Source organism: Caenorhabditis remanei, chromosome II (genome assembly GCF_010183535.1).
Source record: "Caenorhabditis remanei strain PX506 chromosome II, whole genome shotgun sequence".
NCBI classification, from domain to species: Eukaryota; Metazoa; Nematoda; class Chromadorea; order Rhabditida; family Rhabditidae; genus Caenorhabditis; species Caenorhabditis remanei.
In genome coordinates this window covers 3,771,933-3,794,497 of record NC_071329.1, presented here as the reverse complement: position 1 = coordinate 3,794,497, position 22,565 = coordinate 3,771,933, and the positions used below count along the sequence as shown (strand labels likewise).

The 22,565-nt window shown below is 38.4% G+C and overlaps 2 protein-coding genes and 1 pseudogene across 3 annotated transcripts in view; 2 read left to right on the top strand and 1 right to left on the bottom strand.

The window, feature by feature from the left end:
- Positions 1 to 372: 372 nt before the first annotated feature.
- GCK72_004354 (uncharacterized protein) lies at positions 373 to 6,270 on the top strand (the record flags this gene model as incomplete). Its single annotated transcript, XM_053724626.1, has 8 exons — positions 373 to 445; positions 1,991 to 2,094; positions 2,142 to 2,256; positions 3,270 to 3,595; positions 3,646 to 3,729; positions 4,853 to 5,024; positions 5,965 to 6,170; positions 6,223 to 6,270. The coding sequence occupies 8 exons, from the start codon at positions 373 to 375 to the stop codon at positions 6,268 to 6,270; spliced, it is 1,128 nt and encodes a 375-aa protein (XP_053588820.1).
- Positions 6,271 to 7,144: 874 nt separating this feature from the next.
- GCK72_004351 (uncharacterized protein) overlaps positions 7,145 to 22,565 on the bottom strand; it is a gene marked incomplete at both ends in the record, with an annotated part of 34,506 nt that continues 19,085 nt past the window's right edge. The window contains 10 exons of the mRNA XM_053724624.1: positions 7,145 to 7,231; positions 8,387 to 8,554; positions 9,315 to 9,428; positions 10,113 to 10,304; positions 13,747 to 13,986; positions 14,123 to 14,272; positions 15,337 to 15,520; positions 17,262 to 17,603; positions 19,419 to 19,688; positions 21,673 to 21,812. Coding sequence (XP_053588818.1) covers positions 7,145 to 7,231; positions 8,387 to 8,554; positions 9,315 to 9,428; positions 10,113 to 10,304; positions 13,747 to 13,986; positions 14,123 to 14,272; positions 15,337 to 15,520; positions 17,262 to 17,603; positions 19,419 to 19,688; positions 21,673 to 21,812 — 1,887 coding nt within the window. The remainder of the gene's footprint in view (positions 7,232 to 8,386; positions 8,555 to 9,314; positions 9,429 to 10,112; positions 10,305 to 13,746; positions 13,987 to 14,122; positions 14,273 to 15,336; positions 15,521 to 17,261; positions 17,604 to 19,418; positions 19,689 to 21,672; positions 21,813 to 22,565) is intronic.
- On the top strand, positions 10,701 to 19,610 carry GCK72_004353 (annotated as a pseudogene). Its single transcript has 6 exons — positions 10,701 to 10,715; positions 13,682 to 13,962; positions 15,325 to 15,561; positions 17,150 to 17,422; positions 18,916 to 19,031; positions 19,459 to 19,610. Coding segments are annotated over exons 1-6 (1,074 nt in total).

Genomic DNA, 22,565 nt, shown 5'->3' with positions numbered 1-22,565 from the left:
AATTTTGTGTAGTCCCCGTGTACTCTTGACACATTTCCCATCTTTGTCATTTTGTTCTTTTCTCATTGGAGCGTAACGGTCACAGAGTCATAATGCCATACTCGACTGGGTACATTTTTTGGTCTTCTGACTCTTTTCCTCTTATTTCCCACCATGTGTCATATATGTAAATGTTATAAATATATCTCATTCCCTCTCAGTTGTCAAACCACTGAACAACATGATTGTTTTCCTTCTTCCTCTTCCAAAATATGTATCTGATTGAATTTTTCATTTTTGTTGCTCCAATTCTTGTTTGGTGCTGAAATTTTCGATTTTTTGTTCATTTTCTCGATTTCAGAATGAAAATTTTGTGTTTTTCAGATAAATATAATGACATCTACGAGTCATGAATATAATAGATTTACTACGGGAAACTTTTCGTTGAATGAAATGGTCACGACAGGTAAGTGCTGGTGTTTTTTTCAACAACTTGTGTTTTTTGCTTCAACAACTTGTGTTTTCTGTTTCAACAACTTGTGTTTTTGTTTCAACAACTTGTGTTTTTTTGCTTCAACAACTTGTGTTTCTGTTTCAACAACTTGTGTTTTGTATTTCAACAAGTTGTGTGTCCGTTTCAACAACTTGTGTTTTTTGTTTCAACAACTTTTTTGTGTGTTTTGCAACAACTTGTGTTTTTTGCTTCAACAACTTGTGTTTTCTGTTTCAACAACTTGTGTTTTGTATTTCAACAAGTTGTGTGTCCGTTTCAACAACTTGTGTTTTTTGCTTCAACAACTTTTTTGTGTGTTTTGCAACAACTTGTGGTTTTTGTTTCCACAACTTGTGTTTTCGTTCCAACAACTTGTGTTTTTGTTTCAACAACTTGTGTTTTTTGCTTCAACAACTTGTGTTTTCTGTTTCAACAACTTGTGTTTCTTTACCAACAACTTGTGTTTTCTGTTTCAACAACTTGTGTTTTGTATTTCAACAAGTTGTGTGTCCGTATCAACAGCTTGTGTTTTTTGCTTCAACAACTTTTTTGTGTGTTTTGCAACAACTTGTGGTTTTTGTTTCCACAACTTGTGTTTTCGTTCCAACAACTTGTGTTTTTGTTTCAACAACTTGTGTTTTTTGCTTCAACAACTTGTGTTTTCTGTTTCAACAACTTGTGTTTCTTTACCAACAACTTGTGTTTTTGCAACAACTTGTGTGTCCGTATCAACAACTTGTGTTTTTTGCTTCAACAACTTGTGTTTTCGTTTCAACAACTTGTGTTTTCTGTTTCAACAACTTGTGTTTTGTATTTCAACAAGTTGTGTGTCCGTATCAACAGCTTGTGTTTTTTGCTTCAACAACTTTTTTGTGTGTTTTGCAACAACTTGTGTTTTTTGTTTCCACAACTTGTGTTTTCGTTCCAACAACTTGTGTTTTCGTTCCAACAACTTGTGTTTTTGTTTCAACAACTTGTGTTTTTTGCTTCAACAACTTGTGTTTTCTGTTTCAACAACTTGTGTTTCTTTACCAACAACTTGTGTTTTTGCAACAACTTGTGTGTCCGTATCAACAACTTGTGTTTTTTGCTTCAACAACTTGTGTTTTCGTTTCAACAACTTGTGTTTTCTGTTTCAACAACTTGTGTTTTGTATTTCAACAAGTTGTGTGTCCGTATCAACAGCTTGTGTTTTTTGCTTCAACAACTTTTTTGTGTGTTTTGCAACAACTTGTGTTTTTTGTTTCCACAACTTGTGTTTTCGTTCCAACAACTTGTGTTTCTGTTCCAACAACTTGTGTTTTTGTTTCAACAACTTGTGTTTTTTGCTTCAACAACTTGTGTTTTCTGTTTCAACAACTTGTGTTTCTTTACCAACAACTTGTGTTTTTGCAACAACTTGTGTGTCCGTATCAACAACTTGTGTTTTTTGCTTCAACAACTTGTGTTTTGTATTTCAACAAGTTGTGTTTTTCAACAACTTGTGTTTGTGTTTCAACAACTTGTGTTTTTTTCCAGCCAACTTCACCATCTACCTTATCGAATTATTCTTCTGTTTCATCGCATTCCCCATCAATATCATATTTATTATCATAATCACCACCACATCCACTCTTCATAGGGTGAGTCTCTTCACATGGCCTAACTTTTTCTAGGCCACCTTTTCCAGAATCTTCGAATATTACTGGTCTCGAATTGTGTAGCGGATGCAGTCTACGCAGTGTCCAGATATATGATATTAATACCACTCCTAGTCGCTTATTTATTCAATACGGAAATTTCGAGTGAGTTTTTTTAAAGTTCTTACAACTGCGCTCCACCGAAACGCCCTTGAAAAATGTCTCTTTTTCTCTGAGTCTCTCAATTTCGCACACTATTTTCTTTGGTTACGGTAGAGCGCGATTGTGAGAGGCGTGTCGTGTTTACTTTTAAACAAAATTTTTGGAGAAAATTGAGTTTTCTGGAAATGTGAAAAATGAGCAATCAGAGATAATTGAATTGGTTGGTGAGGAAGTTGAGGTGTAGAAAAAAAACATTTAGTGTTTTTTCAACAAATTGTGTTTTTTTGCACACATACATACGCAAAAATGAAAAAAAACACAACTTGTTGCAAATAAACAACTTGTTGAAAAAACACAAATTATCAAAAACACAAGTTGTTGAAAAAACACAAGTTGTTGAAAAACACAACTTGTTGAAGAAACACAACTTGTTGAAAAACACAACTTGTTGAAAAAACACAAGTTGTTGAAGAAACACAACTTGTTGAAGAAACACAACTTGTTGAAAAACACACACGATTCCCAAAATACGCGATATGAAGAAAACACGCGCTTTAGTCAAGGCATAAGTTGTTAAGTGAACGCAAAACACATACACAAACAATTTTGTTCGAAAACCACAACTTGTTGAAAAAAACACACGATTCCCAAAATACACGATTTCAACTTTAGCCAAGACACAAGTTGTTTTGAGAACGCAAACACACACAAGCACGGCTTGTTGAAACAAAAACACAACTTGCTGAAAAACACAAGTTGTTGAAACAAAAAACACAAGTTGTTGAAACAAAAAACACAAGTTGTTGAAACAAAAAACACAAGTTGTTGAAACAAAAACACAAGTTGTTGAAATTGAAACACAAGTTGTGGCAACAAAAACACACATTGTTGAAACAGAAACACAAATTGTTGAAACAGATAACACAACTTGTTGAAAAAACACAACTTGTTGAAAAACACAAGTTGTTCAGAAAAAAACGCATTTTTCTATTTATTCACTCTTCACTAATTTCCAGACATCAGCTACTGCTGGTTCTCCAAATCCTTGCATCACTGGGTCCTAGCCGTGCATGGTCTCACATTCTTCGTCGTCGTAATGGAGAGATCACTCGCCTCATTTCTCTACCGTACCTACGAGTCAGAGAGTTGCTATCAATCTGGTTTCATTTTGACCGGTTTTCAATGGTCATACGCCTTGTTGGTAGTGGTTGTCAACCAGGTGGATCTTATGGGGACACCACGTGTCTATCCCCGTCTGCCATGCCAAATCGAGTACTCAACTGGAAGGGCGATCGCCGTTTTTGTGGTTGTTGGGCTCACTTTGAATATTGTCGCGGTTTTGGTGAGGAGGAGGAGTTCGGTGGAGCGTCTTTGCATTATTTTGAATTTTAGACATTTCGAAAAATGGTGAAATTCAATAGGACACTGTTCCGGCAAAGGAGTTTCAAGCTGACGAGTTTGACAGAGATTTATCAGGTATGGGGGCATAGTGAGTACCATAATTCGTATCATGGGTACCATAGTGAATACCATTAAAGTTGTATCAGTGTAATCGCTATAGTCGATACCATAGTCACAACCATAATGGTTACCATAGGTACCATAAGTGTTATATCGGGTACCATAGTTGGTACCAAATTCAGTAACATGGCTGTACCATATGGGGTACCATAGTTTTTACCAAAGGGGCCCCATGCCAGTGCCATATGGGGAAACCATAGGGTAAACCATTATAACTGTCATAATGAGGCACCATAGCGCAATAATGGATACCATAATGGATGCCATTATAGTGATATCAGTGTAATCGCTATAGTTGATCATAGCCAGTACCATAATGTGTACGGTACCATAATAGTTACCATAGGTACCATTGTACCATAGTTGAACCATATGTACCATACCATATGTCCCATTAGTACCTGTGGTACCATAGTGGATACCATGATACCCAAAAGTGCCAAAACATAAGTATCATATGCACCATATCTGTACCATAAGTATCATACCATAGTAACAGCGGTACCATGAGTACCATACCAAATGCCACACCTGTATCATAAGTACCATACCATATGTACCATGCAATATGTGCCATATGTACCATATATACCATATATGTACCATATGTACCATATATGTACCATACCTCAGCACCATGTGTACCATAGTAGTTACCATATGTACCATAGCTGCTGATACTACCGTAATCGCTATTATGAGGTCATATTGGGCGCCATAAATGGGCACCATGGTTCTTTAATACCATAAGTCTCATTGGTACCTGTGATACCATAGTGGACCCAAAGGTGCCATAATTTAGAACTTTCTGTACCATAAGTACCATACCATATGGACCAAACCATACGTACCATAACCGTACAATATGTACCATACCATGTGTACCACATCTAAGTCCCATATCTGTACCATACCATATGTACCATATGTACCATCGGTACTGTATTTGTACCATATGTACCATATGTGCCATACCTAAGTACCATGTCTGTACCATTAGTACCATACCATACGTACCAAATGTACCATATGTACCATATCATCCATGGTATCAACAATTTTCCCCATATACTTTCAGATCTCGGAAAACGTGAAATCGATAAGCCTTCTGATCCCGATAATCGTCGTGATGATCGCCAGCAATATCGTCTCCACATTCACCATTTCCATCAATGTCATTGTCTATATCTCTGTCCGGGAGACACCTGAAAATGAGCGGGCCTCAATTATGACTCACATCACTGGAAGAGGTAAGCCACGCCCACTTAAGACCACGCCCACTCGAAACACCCCTCCTAATCCCTAAACTCTACATTGCTTGTCTTAAGCCACGCCCACTTAAGGACACGCCCACTTGTCTCTTTTTTTCCTGTTCTCATAGACTCCGCCTATATTCATTTACCATTCCTTTTAAGCTCCGCCTCCACTTAAGCTCCGCCCCTTTTTTCTAAAAGAACCAATCTTCACAGGGCACAGCTTTAGTCGCGCTCTTTGTTCACATTCTGTTTCAGGACTCGTGTCTCCGCCCACTTCGGCCACGCCCACTTAGGACACGCCCACATGAATCACACTTTCTTTCAATCAATATATGGCACGCCCATTAGTTGCTTGACTCCGCCCACTTTATTGTAGATCACAGCTAATTCTCAGGCCGAGCCCTCATAGGTTCCGCCCTATTTTTCATTTGCCACTCCTTTTTAAGCCCCGCCCACTTATTCCACGTCCTCTTTTTTCTAAGAACACAAACCATCAGACCACACCCATCTTTAGTCGCGCTCTTTATTCACTTTCTGTCTCAGGACACGTGACTCCGCCCACTAAGGTCACGCCCACTTAGAACCCACCCACTTAGGCCACGCCCACTTTTAGAAGTGTTCTTTTTCTGTCCCAGATGACGTGTCCATAAGCTCCGCCTCTTTTTCAATATAATATTCCCGTTAAGCCACGCCCTCTTTTAAGCCTTACCTCCACTTCATAAGCTCCGCCCACGAAGACGACGCCCATTTTCACATAAAGTGGTTCCCACTTAAGCCCCGCCCACTTAAGCCACGCCCGTTTTGAAATCCAAGACAATTCTCCCTTTAGCCACACTCTTTTGGTCTCAAGATACCTGACCATAAGCTCCGCCCCCTTAAGCCCCGCCCCCTTATGCCCCTCCAACTTAGACCACGCCCACTTTTTCATTTTCAGGCAACGAAATCTCTCAAATCTACGACATTTGTGCGATTCTTTCGAAACTAGCCTTCTGTTGGGGTATCCGTTCGCATCCGGATCTCTATAAAAAGTGGAAATCACTCTTCGGAACCGCAAAAATCAATCCGAAACGGTGTGGTGGTGGAATGACGCCGGCGGATGTCGTCGGATTGGACGGCAAGAAATTGACGTTTACTGTAATTGTGAGTTTGATCTCGAAAAAGGGGCGGAGCCTAAGTTTTTGATTGGTTCCAGGAAGAAACACAACACCACTTCGACTCGTTGGCTGAGATTTGGAAGTAACACAAAAAAACTTCAAAAAAATTGTTTTTTTTGTATTTTTTCTGAAAATCTGAAAATAAAACATTTTCATGATCTGAAATTGTTTGCATTGAATTCTATGAGCTGAGAGCTTTGAAATGAGCCCCATATCGATTAGATTTGGCAAAATTTGAAATTTGAACTATAGATACGCGACGCACGACCGCGACGCGTCAAAAAACTGAAATTTTAATTGCTGAGATTTTTTTTAATGTTTTCTGGACATCAGGAGCTTCAAAACGAGTCATTTCCTTGCTCGAATTCGGTGATTGCTGAAATATTCCCCGCGGACACGCGACGCACGACCGCGACGCGTCCAAAAACATTGAAAATTTTCAATTTCTTTCAAAATTGGTTGTTTTTCTTCATTTTTTCGGCGTTTGGACCTTTCAAAACCAAATTTCTGAGAAAAATTCTATATTTTCAGGCAGAAAATCATCATTGTCTTAAATAAATGATCGGGAAACGGAACGGATAAAGAAGAGAAGAGAGAGTAAACAATTATTGCACATTTTCCGGAGAGAGAAAAATATTATGATTTTTTGTAGGGGGGGGGGGGGGCGGGGCTTAGACACTGAAAAAGGGGGCGGAGCTTGATGAATGTGACAAATATTTGTGTACAGAGGAACGATATTTTCAGAGAAATATCAGAAAATGGGAAGAAATTCCTATCGATTTAAAAATATAATTTTTGAACGAAAAAATTTGAAAAAAAAAAATGAAAAAATTCCCGAAAAAAGGCACAAAAAGAGGCGAGGTATCCAGAGAAAACGAACTAATTGTTTGATATGAATGAAAAATAGATAATTATGCCAATTAAATATAGTAATTAAAGCAATTGGTGGGGAGGCGTGGCCTAAATTGTCATTTTTGAGATGACTCGAACCAGCGCTCCGTTCTCCTCTTTCAGCCGTTGATTCTCCATTCGAAGGTTTTGTGTCGTCTGGAAATGGAAAAATTTAGAAATTTTAATATAAAACAGATATCATCTGAAAGCTGACGTCACGAGAATTCTGAATTCATTTTCAGATTTCTGATAGCATAAAAATGGGCGGAGTTATACGAACATCTGTATCTCCGCCTCAAAATTGATAAAATTCTGTATTTTTAAAAAACGCGCGAAAGTTTCATTTTAGGCGTAAATTCTAAGAAAATTTTTCGAATTTCTTGAAAAAAAAGTGGGACGCGTCTGAGGCGCGCCAGACAGCCATTCGAGGCTTGAGACTAAAAACGGAAGAAAATGCGTCAAAGACACGCCAGCCAACCGGGGTTTTTTTGTGTGAAATTTTGAACATGATCAAACTTCTAAAACGCGTCAAAGACACGCCAGAAAGTAAACATTTTTGCTGTTCAAAACGCGTCCAAGGCGCGCCAGACTGTCATTTTTTGAGAATCATGTCTACAGTATGCCAAGGCGGCTTACAGTACTCCAATTTACCTACAGTATCTCAAAAAAAGACCGTCTGGCGTGATTTGGGCGCGTTTTGACCATCAAAAATGTTTACTGGCTGGTGCGTCTTTGACGCGTTTTTGAAGCTTCATTTTGTTCAAAATTTTTATAAAAAATCTGGTCACAGAATCATTGTCTGGCGTGTCTCTGACGCGTTTTCTTCCACCATTTTTAGTCTCAAACCTCGTCTGGCGCACCTCAGACGCGTCCCATTTTTTCAAGAATTCTCTTAGAATTTTCGATTCCGATGAAAATGCAATTTTCGCGCGTTTTTTTTCATCAAAAATGGCGAAAAATGAAGATTTTTACCGAATTTAAACCATTTTGAGGCTGAGTTACAGATGTTCGTGTAACTCCGCCCATTTTCATGCAATCAGAAATCTGAAAATGGATTCAGAATCCTCAATATCTCCTACAGTATCCCTACTATTACAGTAACCCTACAGTACCGTCAACTGCAACCCTACAGTACCGTCAACTTCTGGCGCGCCTTTGACGCGTTTTGAACATTAAAAACTTTTACTTTCTGGCGTGTCTTTGACGCATTTTTTTCCGTTCTTTTGCGCCTACAGTACTCCAAATCTTTCCTACAGTATCCCTACAACTACAGTATCCCTACAACTACAGTAACCCCATACTACAGTATACCTTCAACTGCAATTCCAAATCGGCGATTTTTCTCTCCATACTCCTGCGTTCATTCTCGTCGAAAGATGCCAGAGATGTGGATTTCGCTACCGACAAATTGTGCGGCTGGGCTGACGGAGACGCGTTGCGGGTACGCCAGGCGGGTTGTGTCGACGCGCCACGCCATGTCTGGAAAAAGGGGCGGGGTTTGAATGGTGATGGAAAAATGGTCGAAAAATGAGATTTTTCCGTTAAAAATTGGCTAAAAATACGATTTTTCAGTCAAAAATTGGTTAAAAATATGATTTTTGGATAAAAAATTGGCTAAAAATACAGTTTTCAGTCGAAAATTCGCTAAAACTGTGATTTTTCCGTCAAAAAATTGGCTGAAAATACGATTTTTGGACAACAATTCGCTAAAAATACTATTTTTCAATCAAAAATTGGCTGAAAATACGATTTGACAGTTGAAAATAGGCTAAAATATGATTTTTTGGACAAAAATAGGCTAAAAATACAGTATTTTAGTCGAAAATTCATTAAAAACGTGATTTTTGGTTCAAAAATTAGCTAAAAATACAATTTTTCATTCAAAAATTGGTTAAAAATGTGATTTTTTGGACAAAACCTGGCTGAAAATGTGATTATTCCGTCAAAAATAGGCGACAAATGTGATTTTTTGATAAAAAATTTGCTAAAAATACGATTTTTCAGTCAAAAAAATTCGCTGAAAAGTAAGATTTTTAGTCGAAAATTCATTTAAAAACGTGATTTTTCAGTCAAAAATTGGCTAAAAATGTGATTTTTAGGACACAAATTTGATGAAAATACTATTTTTAGGTCAAAAATTGTCTGAAAATATGATTTTTGAGTCAATTTTTGCACATTTCTCAACACAATCTGAACTCCCAATAGATCATCAAATTACCACATATTCCATTTCGCTTACATCATTCGTCTGTGACCTCCTCAAATCATCCATTTCACGTCGAAGACGATCACATTCGGTACGTTCCTTCTCGAATAGAGCCTTGTAGTTTAGATTCGTTTCTGTTGGACGTGTCTGCAAGAAATTATTGGGATTGAGATGGAATCGTGTGGATTTTTGACTGAAAAATTCGATTTTCAGCTCAAAAATTGAGTTTTTAACTCAAAAAGTGAGTTTTCAGCTTCAAATGCAAGTTTTCAGATCAAAATATGAGTTCTTAGCTCAAAAATTGAGTTTTCATCAAAAAAACATCATATTTTAGCTGAAAAAAAGAGTTTTCTGCTCAAAAATACAATTTTTCACTTCAAAAATTGAGTTTTCAGATCAAAAAATAAGTTTTCAGCTCAAAAGATGAGTTTTGCAGTTGAAAATTGAATTTTCAGTGAAAAATAGAGTTTTCAGCTCAAAAAGTGGGTCAAAAACGCATTTTCAAGACAAAAACTCAACATTTGGATCAGAATAGTCATCCTCAAATTTTTTGGCTAAAAAGTTCGATTTCCAGCAAGAAACCCTATTTTCAGCTGTAAAAATCACTTTTCTGACCGAAAAATGACAATTTTGAGATTAAAACTCAATTTTTTGTCTGAAAATTTGATTTTTAGCTTGTAAACTACGTTTCAAGCCTAAAAAGTCGATTTCAAGCTCAAAAAATGACTCAGTTCTGTTCAAAAATCTGAAATTTTCAGCCTAAAGCTCCATTTTTATTCGAAAATCTGAAATTTTGAGCTCAAAATCTAGTGTCCCGATTCCTTCCCTCACCTGTAATCCATAAGCGGAAACTGGTGGATTCGTAACCGACGATCCGTTCGACGATAACGATGAGGAAGGCATGAATCTGGATGAAGTCGTGGTGTTTGATGTCAACGGAGCACCCGGTGTTCGCATTGTTGGAGCCGGCGATAGACCGGCGACGACGGCTGATCGAGAGGAGAGCGATTGAGTCGTCGATTGCTGAAATTATAATTGGAGTTGTTGTGACGGTTGTCCGGATGTCCAGATGTCAAATTTTTTTTGTTGGAAATTTCAAAGCTAGAACAGGTGGAACCTTGGGAAAACCAAAGTCAGTAGATCACACGGAGCTCTACAGGCATCCGGACAAACAAACCTCGGACAGATTCTTCTTGTAATTAAGGAAAAATGGGGAACCAAGAGTCCACGGGGACTAGAAAAATCTGCTAGGAAACTTAGTCCACTGCAGATTTTTCTAGTCCCCGCGCGGACTCTTGGTTTGAAATTGTTTCAATTTCGCAGTAAACCTGTCGAGAGGTGAGTTTGTCGGAATGTTCTATAACTATCGGTTTGCCCAATGAGCTGGGTGAACGTCTATCTGGATCTCTGTCAGAGCGGATGTCCAATCTAACGGTTCGTTCAAATGTCCGATAGCGCTACACTTATGTATTAGTTAGTGCGTCCGGATGCCTAACTTGAACAAGATCAGTACTACATAACTTCCAAACGGTATGTGTGGGTAGCCTCGGACATCTGTCTATGGGTTTGTTCGGATGTCTTCAAGCTGCTAAAAACGTTACTAAATTTCTGTCAGTCCGGATGTCCGAGTTTACTAAATTCGACAGTTATTAAGCTGCCACAGTACCGTCCAGAAGAATGTAAACTTTGGCCGTTTTCAGTTGAAAATGGCCAACTTTGAGAGGGTGTCATGGTAATACTAATTGTCCCATCAAGTAGATTTTTACTGAATCATAAAGATCAAAAGTAGAGCTTCATTTTTGTAGTTGACAACTTTTTTGTACGGACACTCCCTAGCAAGTTACATATCGTCAAAGTAATTTCTCCCTCAAATCGTCCCATTTCAGTGCAAAATAGTGCGATTCTTGACCTGTCGTCTTAAAATGACCATAACTTTCTAGAAAGTGCCCGTACAAAAAAGTTGTCAACTACAAAAATGGAGCTCAACTTTTGATCTGTATAATTCCTTAAAAATCTACTTGATGGGACAATTAGTATTGCCATGCCACACTCACTAAGTTGGCCGAATTCTACAGAAAACGGTCAAAGTTTACAACCTTTTGGAAGGTACTGTAGCTATGATTGGTTTGTCCGGATGTCCTGACTAAGCAGCAGAGCACATACGGATGCGTCCAGCTGTCTCAGAATACCCGTCTAACTGCATCAATGTGTCCCACTATAGGTCTACTAGCACGACACACTTCTTACAACCGCGCTCTACCGAAACCGAAGAAAATTGTGTGCGAAATTGAGAGACTCAGAAAAAAGAGACATTTTCAAGAGCATTTCGATGGAGCACAGTTGTAACAACTTTGCCGAGCTAATAACTGCCTTTCTTTTAGCCCTCCCCCTCCCCCAAATCCCTACTCTATCAGTACTATACGACCGACTACTTGGCCGCGTCGCCGTCGCCATCATCATCGCCAACCGATCCTGCGAGTACGGTCGATGAAGTCGTCGATGCGATCTCGACGATCTCAGAATAACAGGACTAGGAATCGACAAGGAGCTCATTTCGTTTTGTTTCAAAACTCAGAGTGAAGGTTTTCAAGGGGGAATGAACCTACTTCATCCTATCCATCCCATTTCCCCATTTTCCAAAAATTTCTATTTGTTTTCGGGGACCACAAAAAATAGTGTTAAAAGTGAGGAGATTCTCTGTGTGTGCAGTCAAAAATGCATTTGAAAAAGAGAAAGGGAAGAGAGAGAAGGGAGGGGCGGAGCTTGGAAGAACACACAACATTCTGCACGCATAGGTAGGCTGTTAGGCTCCGCCCATTTTTCGCAAGTTTGCGGCGCGGTTGTTGAAGCAACCGTGCCGCAGAGCTCGAAAATGGGAGGATTTTGAGCAAAACACTCGTCGAAAAATCGCAATCTCTATGTCAATAGGATCTATGGTGTCTTCTCCTGAAATTGATACCATATCATATCTCTCTTTTTCTACTTTTCAACTATTCAACCTCCTCAAATAACTTATGTATCAGATTTCTTCTAAAATAAAAGTTCCGTGTCTCGGCAGATCAAAAATCCGAAAAAAAAATGCGTCTGAGGCGCGCCAGACAGTCATTCAAGGGTTGAGATTAAAAACGGAAGAAAATGCGTCAAAGACACGCCAGACAACCGGACTTTTTTTGTTGAAATTTTGAACAAGATCAAGCTACGCGTCAACGACGCACCAGCCTATGAACATTTTTGCAGTTCAAAACGCTCCCAAGGCGCGCCAGGCGGTCTTTTTTTCTATCTTTCGAAAAATGAGCGTCTGGCGCGCCTTTGCCGCGTTTTGAAGAGCAAAAGCTTTTACTGTCTGGCGTGTCTTTGACTCATTTTCTTCCGTTTTTTTTTGCACCTACAGTACTCCAAATACCCCTACTACAGTATCCTACTACTACAATATATAAACGCGCCGATTGCACGCCAGGCGGTCATTTTTTTGAAAATCATAGCTACAGTATACCAAACATAAAAAAGCGATCATTTTCAGAAGAAAAAACTGAAAATTTTAGAAAAAAAGGATGCTAAACCACTAGAAGCAAACATAGAAGAATGTCATGTCTATGAAACCGAAAATAAGCATATCCATATATATAAATAACATGGTGGCATACTGTAATAGAAGGGATGACCACTGGGAAAGGGTGAAAATTTTTTTGCAAAAAGTCGGAAAAACATTGAAAAAAAGAGATTTTTAGAAAAAATTTTTTCCAAAAAACTTTTTATTTTGATTTTTTGAAGCGATTTTCAGCCCGGAAAACGTCTGAAACAGTGGAATTTATGAATTTTAAACTAGAACGAGTTTTATTGAAAAATCTAAAATCGCGTTTTTTTTGAAATTTTTTAAATGAAAATTAAAAATTTCAGCAAAAAAAGTGATTTTTCAGAATTTTCAATAAAACTCGTTCTAGTTTAAAATTCATAAATTCCACTGTTTCAGACGTTTTCCGGGCTGAAAATCGCTTAAAAAACTAAAAATATGATGGAATTCAGTTTTTGGGTTGAAAATTTTGAATTTTCAGCCAGAGAAAAATGATTTTCAGCACTTTTTTTCAGTAAAACATTTATTTTCCACTCCTTCAAGAGCTTGTCGTGTTGAAACTCATCCTAAGAACTCAAAAAATTTCAAAAACCTTTTTTTTTCTTGAAAATTTCAGATTTTCAACCAAAAAAAAGTGATTTTCCGCATTTTTTAAAAGTGAAAAACCTTTATTTTTAATGTTTTAAGCTAGACTCTTTCAAATAACTCAAAAAATTACAAAATTTCAGAATTTTTTTTTTGAAAATTTCAGATTTTCAGCCAAAATTCTCTCATTTTCCTCGGATTTTTCCGATTTTCTCTAAATTTTTCATTATTTTCTTCTATCCAGGTACCCATTCCATCACAGCACCACCTCTCTACCATCCATCTACTACCACAACATAATACCCTTACCGTAGCCGTAGCCGTCGGCGTCTGCGTCATTCCTCCCGGAGGCAATGACTGCGCCTTTTCCGCCACCGTCTTCTCCATCACATATCTCGACGACGAGATCAACGGCATCGTTCCAGTGTTCGCACGAATCGAATACGGCTGGGGTGCCGCCGACGCGAGTCGGAGACTCATCGCGGGCGCCAAGTCTTCCGGATTGACGGGTCCAGTGGCGCGACGGTTTGAACGCGAAATCGTGAGACCCTGGAATGGAAAATGACACCGGAAATCAACCACACGATACAAGCACAAATGAGCACAAAAAACCAACAAAAAAAGAAAAAATTTTTTGAAAAATAATTTTCGACCCTTCATGCATATGCATACAGTCTGAAATTACCTGACTCTTTCTCCTCACACTTGACGACGTGGAATTCGGCGAATTCACTAGGGATACTGTAGCGGATGTGGTGACGTCACCACCCGTTTGATTTGGATCGTCACTCGTCGATGAGAGATCTTTTTCTTCGGATGCGAGACGCGCTTGCAGCTGGAAATATTTCACACTTCACGAGCAATAGAAGGGGGAAGAGAGGAGTTATGGAAGGGATTCAGAAGGGGACGACGATAGGGAAGAGGGGGACGAGGGGAAGGGGATTCAGAAGCTGACGTCATGAGGATTCTGAATCCGTTTTTAAAATTCTCAAAACTTGAAAATAGGCGGAGTTACAGATGTTCGTGTAACTCCGCCCATTTTCATGCAATCAGAAATCTGAAAACGGCTTCAGAATACTCATGACGTCATCTTCCATGATATCTGTTTTGTCTTAAAACTTTTAATTTTTTCATTCGAAATCTTCGAATGAAGAATCAAATCAACAAGGAGAACGGATAGCTGGTTCGAGTCATCTCAAAAATGACAATTTAGGCCACGCCCATTAATTGGCTTTGAGGAGATTCAGAAGATATAGAAGATATCATCTGGAAGCTGATTTCAGGAGGATTCTGAATCCGTTTTCAAATTTCTCATAGCTTGAAAACGGCGGAGTTACACAAACATGTGTAACTCCGCCCATTTTCCTGCTATCAGAAATTAGAACATCGATTCAGAATCCTCACAACTTCAGCTTTCAGATGATATTTGTATTGTCTTTAAATTTCCTTTTTTCCAGAGCCTGTGCAAAAATTCAGCGGTTATTATTTTCCGACTGCTATTTACTCTATTTTCATCCGTTTTGGGTCGAATTTCAGCATATTTTCAGTATTTTTGAAGCAATTTGAAGAAATTCTAGACTTAATTGGATCAATTACACCGTTTTATCGCATTTCATCACTTTCTACAGTATCTACCTAAATTTCAGCGTTTCCAGGCTTGTTTTGAGTCATTTTTTCTACTAAAATCTTGAATTTTCAGCGATTTTCAGTCCTTACACTCAATTAGTACTTAAATAGCACTTAATAATACACTTAATTAGGCCAATTACACCGTTTTTTTTTTCGCATTTTCGTACTTTATACAGTATCTACCTAAATTTCAGTGTTTCCAGACTGATTTTGAGTCATTTTTCCGACTAAAATCCTAGAATTTTCAGCCATTTTCAGCCATACCCTTACCGTATTCGGATATGTGCTCAACACTTGTGAATTGCGTCTCGCCACCTCGTCCGTCGCAAATTTGCTCGCCTCCTCGAGTTGCTCTTTCGTGACGCCTTGGGTCGAACGACGATGTTGTCGTTGCATTCGAGAGTTGTTTCGTCTCTCCGCCTCGCTTTCCGTCACCGTTTTCGATTGCCATCGGCTGGAAAATGGGGAATTTTTGAATGGAATTGTTTTTGGTTGGTTGGTATGTGGCATGAATGAAGGGCATTTTTGTGTCATTCTGATATGAGAAAGGGGGAGGAATGAAAAATAAGAAGAAGAAGAGGAGGAGGAGGCAAAACATGACAATTTTCACACAAAAACACAAAAGAAACATGCATTTTTTAATTTGAATTTTTAGAAAATGCCAGAAGGAAATCGGCTCATGTAGAGAATTTGTTGAGTTATATCATTTATAGGCTAAATTTTCAGCAATTTTATATAACTCCAGAGATTTAGCTAATTTGAGCCAGTTGCAATGCTGAAAATTGGCTATAATTCATATTCGACACATTCTTGAAAGCCGACGGATAGTTATTTCATTTGGAAGCGAGAATTTCAGCATTTAGCTCACTGAATGCTTAAAAATGGCTGAAAGTTTTGATTTTCAGAGCTTGAATGATTGAAATCCGTTAAAATCTGCGAAAAAGGACCCTGATAGCCTGGAAATGTCAATTTTCCAACTTTCAGAGCTTTTTCAAATGTTTTCTGATGAGTTGGAGCATTTTCACAGCGATTTTGATACATCTTCTGAGACTAAGAAGTTCTGAAACCACAAAATGCTTTAAATTGGTATAAAATTATCCTGATAGCCTAAGTATTGATTTTCAAAAATTTCGAAGCCGTACCTCTTCTTTTTGCCGAGTTTTCACGTCTGAAAGCGGGATTTCAGCATTTTTTCGTTGAGTATATCAAAAAATCGTATTAAAAATTATAGACGAATCTCGACATTTCAGAAGCTCAGAAACTATAAAATGGTGAAATTTCGTTTTCAGATTCTAAAACTCGGCAAAAAGAAGAGATGAAGATCCGAAATTTCAGAAAATCGAAACTGAGATTATCAGGATCATCTAATACAAATTTCAGCCAATTTGAAGCATTTTTTGGGTTCAAAACTTCCGAGTTTCAGAAGGTGTACCAAAATGGCCAAAAAAACATTCGAAAAATGCTCTGAAAATTAAAAAAAAAGTGAAAATTCAGGTAGTCATGGTCCTCCTCACGGATTTCAACCGATTTCAATCATTCAAGCGCTGAAAATCAAAACTTCCAGCCATTTTCAAGGATTCAGTGAGCTAAATGCTGAAATTCTCGCTTCCAAATGAAATAACTATCCTTCGGCTTTCAAGAATGTGTCAAATATGAATTACAGTCAATTTTCAGCATTGGAACTGGCTCAAAGTAGCTAAATCTCTGGTGTTATATCAAAATTGCTGAAAATTTCGAAACTCAGGTTATCAGGATCATCTAAAGCCAATTTGAAGCATTTTTTGGGTTCAAAACTTCCGAGTTTTAGAAGGTGTACCAAAATGGCCGAAAAAAACATTCAAAAAATGCTCTGAAAATTGGAAAAAACGGGAAAATTCAGGCTGACAGAGTGCTCCTTCACGGATTTCAATCATTCAAAATGCTGAAAATCAAAACTTCAAGACGTCTTAACTGAGAAGAACACTTCTATAAGACATCAATGTGTTATCCTATACAAATTTCAGCCGATTTCACTATTTTAACTGCCTTACGATGATCCTTTGACTCATTTCAAGCAATTCAATGTCTCAAAACCCGTTTTTAGCCAATTTCCACCAATTTCTACCAATTTCACCCAGAAAAAAGCGTCCAAAGTTAGGCATCATGCAGGAAAACATGTTACTATCAATCAATCAATCCACACTCTCATACTAAACCTCATTTTGTTCGGATTAATTTGTTGTGGCACAAATCCACGTGGATACTCCGCAATGACAGGTGGATGTGGGTACGTCGCAGAAGAGGTGGAATTCACCGACGCCGACGAGGCCGACGGTCGGACCGTCGGCGGTCGAAACGCGCTAACACGTGGTGGATAGTAGGTGGAAAGAGAACTCGACGACGCGTTTCTCAATTGTTCAATGTGAGAACGAATGTGTCCAGTCGACGCGTTATTCACGTTATGCCATAGTGAGGCCCATGGGACATTTGTCGGTTGAGACGGACTACGGTAGAGCTCTTCTGATGGATTTCTACTGTTGTTGTGGTGGTTGGTGCTGCTGAAATTGACAAGAAACAACTGAATGGACGAGGGGGACAAGTTTACAAGTTTTTTGGAGGGGAGATAAACTGAAAATGAACTGAAAATGTGGACATGGGACATGGGACATGTAGGGGACAAAAATGATAAAAATAAAGAAAGAGAGATTTTCAAAAAAAAAAACAAAGAGAAGAGGTCTCTGTGTGTCTGTCAATCCGGATGCTCATCAGATTTTCGTCTTTCGGTGTGTCCGGATTTCCGGATGTCCAGATTCTTTATTATTTTGTTATTATGTCTGTCTGTCGGTGAGTCCGGATGTCCAGAAATTTCAAAATTTCGTCTTTCTGTGTGTCTGTACGTCCCGATTTCCAGATTTTTTGTCCATCTGTCTGTCTGTGTGTCCAGATTCAAGGAATTTTAGTTTCTTTGTCTCTAGGAGCGTCTGGATGTCCGGATGTCCAGAAATGTCGAAATTCCGTCTATCGTGTCTGTGAATCCGGATTTCAGCTAGATTTTCGTCTGTCTGTGGGTCTAGATATCCAGATGTCCAGATTCATCAGTAATTTGTTTTCTTCTGTCTGTCTGTCTGTCGGTGCTTCCAGATGTCCAGATTCAAGGAATTTTAGTTTCTATGTCTCTAGGAGCGTCTGAATGTCCGGATGTCCAGAAATGTCAAAATTCCGTCTCTCTGTGTGTCTGTATGTCCAGATTTCCAGATTTTTCGTCCATCTGTCTGTCTGTATGTCCAGATTCAAGGAATTTAAGTTTCTATGTCTCTAGGAGCGTCTGGATGTCCGGATGTCCAGAAATGTCAAAATTTCGTCTTTCTGTGTGTCTGTGAATCCGGATATCCGTTAGATTTTCAATTTTCAGTCTATCTGTGCGTCTGTGAGTCCGGATGTCCAGTTTAATCAATATTTTGTTTTGCTGTCTGTCGGTGTGTCCGGATGTCCAGAAACTTCAAAATCCGTCTATCTGTGAGTCTAGATGTCCGGTTGTCCAGATTTTTGGTCCGTTTGTCAGTCAGATGTCTGGATTCCTGGATTCTTAGTATGTCTGTCTGTCGGTGTGTCCGGATGTCCAGATTTAGGAGCGTCTGGATGTCCAGATGTCCAAGAATTTCAAAATTCCGTCTTTCTGTGTATCTGTGTGGCCAGATGTCCAGGAATTATCAAATTCCGTCTTTCTTTGTGTCTGTGAATCCGGATTTCCGCAAGATTTTCAATTTTTAGTCTGTCTGGGAGTCCAGATGTCCAGATTCTTCAATATTTTTTTTTCTGCTGTCTGTCTGTGTGTCCGGATGTCCAGAGTCATGATTTTCAGATTTTCAGGTTTGTCGTTATCTGTTTTCGAGTCTGTCGAGGCGTCCAGATGTCTGGATGTCCAGGAACTTTAAATGATCGTCTATCTGTGTGTCTAGATGTCCGGATGTCCGGATTCCTGGATTGTCAGTCTGTCTTTCTATTTATCTGTGTGTCCGGATTTCCAGATGCCCGAATTATGTCTGGCTGTGTGTCTGGATATCCAAATTTCTGTTTTTAAAAGGATTTTTAATGAAAAAAGTTGGAAAATTCGATGGAGTTTTCGATTTTTCTGTATGTCTGTGTGTCCAGATGTCCGGATGTCCAGATGTCCGGATTCCTGGATTCTAATCCTGTATGTCCGGATATCCAGATTTCCAGATGTCCGAATTATGTCTGGCTGTGTGTCTGGATATCCAAATTTCTGTTTTTAAAAGGATTTTTAATGAAAAAGTTGCAAATTTCGATGGAATTTTTGATTTTTCTGTCTGTCTGTGTGTCCGGATGTCCCGAATCTGTATTCCAAAACTAACCTCGGTTTCGAGAATGTCGCACTAATCGTGACACTTCCAGCAGGTGATGGTGTATTCTTGGCAGATGACGAGATGGTCGCAGCCATCACATTCGAATTGACAGGTGTCGATGGAATGGATGAAGGCGTCGGGGTTACTGTAGCTGTCGTCGATGTTGTATTCGTGAGACTTGACGATGGGAAAGAGTGTTGAGAGTGAAGAGACGCAGGTGGCGAGATGATTTCAGAGACGGGAGTGGAACTGCTTCGGGTCACCGAGGATGTCGAGCTTCTGGAATTATATAGAGATAGATTTTTTTTTGAAATTTTCAAAAATTAAGCAAAAAAAAGTGATTTTTCCGATTTTTCATGAAGTTTTTTTCTAATTTTGTGCTCAAATTCCAGATTTTTGACGAAAAACTCATTTTTCAGACTTTTTCAGACAAATTTTTTTTTATTTCGGGTTTTTCGATTTCAGACAAAAGATTTTTTAAAAAATTTGGATCAACCGGTTACTGTACGTCTCTATTCTGCAGATATTCAAGTGTCCGGATGTCCAGATGTCCGAATTATGTGTCTGTTTGTGTGTCGGGTTTTCCGGATGTCCAGAATGGCTCAGAAGTCAAAAAATTCAAAAAATGGCTAAAAATGATTAAAAAACGGTCCAAAAACGCGGAAAATTACTCGAAAAATCAGTTTTCGACAATTTCAGCATATAAAAGTGCCAAAAAAGTACTTTTTTTTTGGAAAAGTGCATAGTCATATATATATATATATATTTTCATATTTCAGTATAATAACAATGATACTGTTTGTAGATGATGAATCATCATCTCCATTTTCTCAATTTTCGTTTTGTTTTGTTTTCAAAAAAACAAAAAGAGAGAAAGGACGAGAAGAAACAAAACGCCTAAACATGTTTAAATGCATCTATTGCATATTTAGGCTTAAAATTTCTTTCAAGACGGAAAAAATGGATTTCTGGCTGAAAAACTATTTCAAAGTCATTTTTATCGAAAAATTTCCGATTTTTCGCTGGATTTTGCATTTTTTTTTTTTGACATCTCTGAAGAAATCCGGACATACAGACACACTGACAGACAGTGCTCAAATTATCGGAAATATTGAATTTCCATTATTTTTGGTTATTTTTTGAACTTAAAATATTCAAAAATCGCTAAAAATCCAGCCAAAACCAACCAAAAAACGTTAAAAATGCAATATTTTCGATAATTTCAGCACTGTCTGTCTGTATGTCCGGATGTCTACAAAAATTCTTGAAACTCAAAAAAAAAAGCAAAATCCAGCGGAAAATACAAACTTCTCAATGGCAAATAGGACATTTTTCAATAAAATTCCATTTGTAGTGAAAATTGCAGATTTTTGACTGAAAACGGCTGAAATTGGCTCAAAAACTGCCACAAAATTCGAAAATCGGCGTTTTCTGTCCGTCTCTATATCTGAATGGCCGGATGTCCGGAGGTACTTTCATAAAACTCGAAAACTGGGATAAAATTGGAATTTTTGTTCAAAATTTGGCTAAAAATGTCAAAATTTTGAATTTCATAGTAGAAAATTGTGATTTTCAGCTAAAAAACGACTGAAATTTCTTGTCTATCTGTCTGTCCGGATGTCTCAAATACCGCAATTTTCTATCTGTCCGCATACGTGTTTTTTTGTCTGAACTTGCAGACTTTTAGGTCGAAAAAATAATTTTCTAAAGAATTTTAGTCATTTTTCAGAGAATTTAGGCCATTTTTAAAAGGATTTTGGTCATTTTTAGAGATTTTAGGACATGCAACTGTTTTTTCAATAGTCGACTTTTCAATCATGTATGTCTGTCCGTCTATCTGTATGTCCAGATCAGAGTTGTCCGAAATCCGGATTCCGGAAATTCCGAAATCCCGAAATTCCGGGTTTTTTTGTCATTCCGGATTCCGCATTCCGGATTCCGGTTTTTCGAGTTTCCTTTTTCCGGAATTCAGAAGTTGAAATTTGGAAGTTGTTTTGAGTTTGAAAGACAGTAATAGTAATTCTTTTCCGGTTTTGAACCTCAAAAGTAGTTTAAAACTTTATATATCATCGAAAACACTCGAAAAAATGACTTGGCCTTGCAAATTAATCGAATCATTCCGAATTCCGAATTCCGAAATTCCGGGGGTTTTTTTTGTCATTCCGGATTCCGTATTCCGGAAAATGTAAAATCTCATTCCGGATTCCGGATTTCGGAAGCTTAAAAATGGCATTCCGTACAACTCTGGTCCAGATGTCCTTACCTTGACGACAGTGGAACTCCTCTATTAATCCATGAACTTGGACTCTGATGAACAGCTTTCGGTGGTGGAGCAGTGAGTGGGGCGATGGGTACTGTAGCACTGACTGTTTGATCTCCACTTCCGATCGATGAGGTGTTCTCCTGAAAACGCTTCAGAACGGGGTCAGGGTGTGGAAATAGAGGACGTTTCGAAACCGGGACACTTTGAAACCGTATTTTTTGAAAAGTGGACATTTCAAAACCATGATATCTTGAAGTTTTGAAACATCCCCTGTTCAAAACTGTCCGGTTTCCAATAGTCGCAGTTTTAAAATGTCCCAGTTCCGAAATGTCTGGAAATGGGACATCTCGAAACTCCGTACTTAAATTTCCTTTGTTTTCAAAGTGTCCTGGTTTCAGAGATGACTCGGTTTTGAAATGTCTCAGAGATTTCGGGACCGAGACATCTCGAAACCGGGACATTTTAAAAATTGCGACAGTTTGAAATCCAAAAGTTTGAAACAGGTGGTTTTGAATCGTCCAGTTTTTAAAGATTACGGTTCCAAAATGTCCCGGTTTCGAAACGTCCCAATTTTGATTCTACGGTTTTTTGTATATAGTTCGAAAGCTGAAGACGTGAGGAGTCTGAATCCGTTTTCAAAATTTCAAAATCGCCAAAACGAACCGAGATATACGGCTTTTTACACCCGAAAATTAGAAATTTTCAGACAAAAATTCTTGTAACTCCGCCCATTTTGAAGTTAGCAAAATCTGAAAACAGATTCAGAATCCTCCTCGCAACGTCAGCTTTCCAATACTGTCAAAAAACTAAGATTTGTCTGAAATTTTCTAATTTTTGGGTAAAACAGCCGTATATTTTGCCCCAAACAGTTTCAGAATCCTCACGTCATCAGC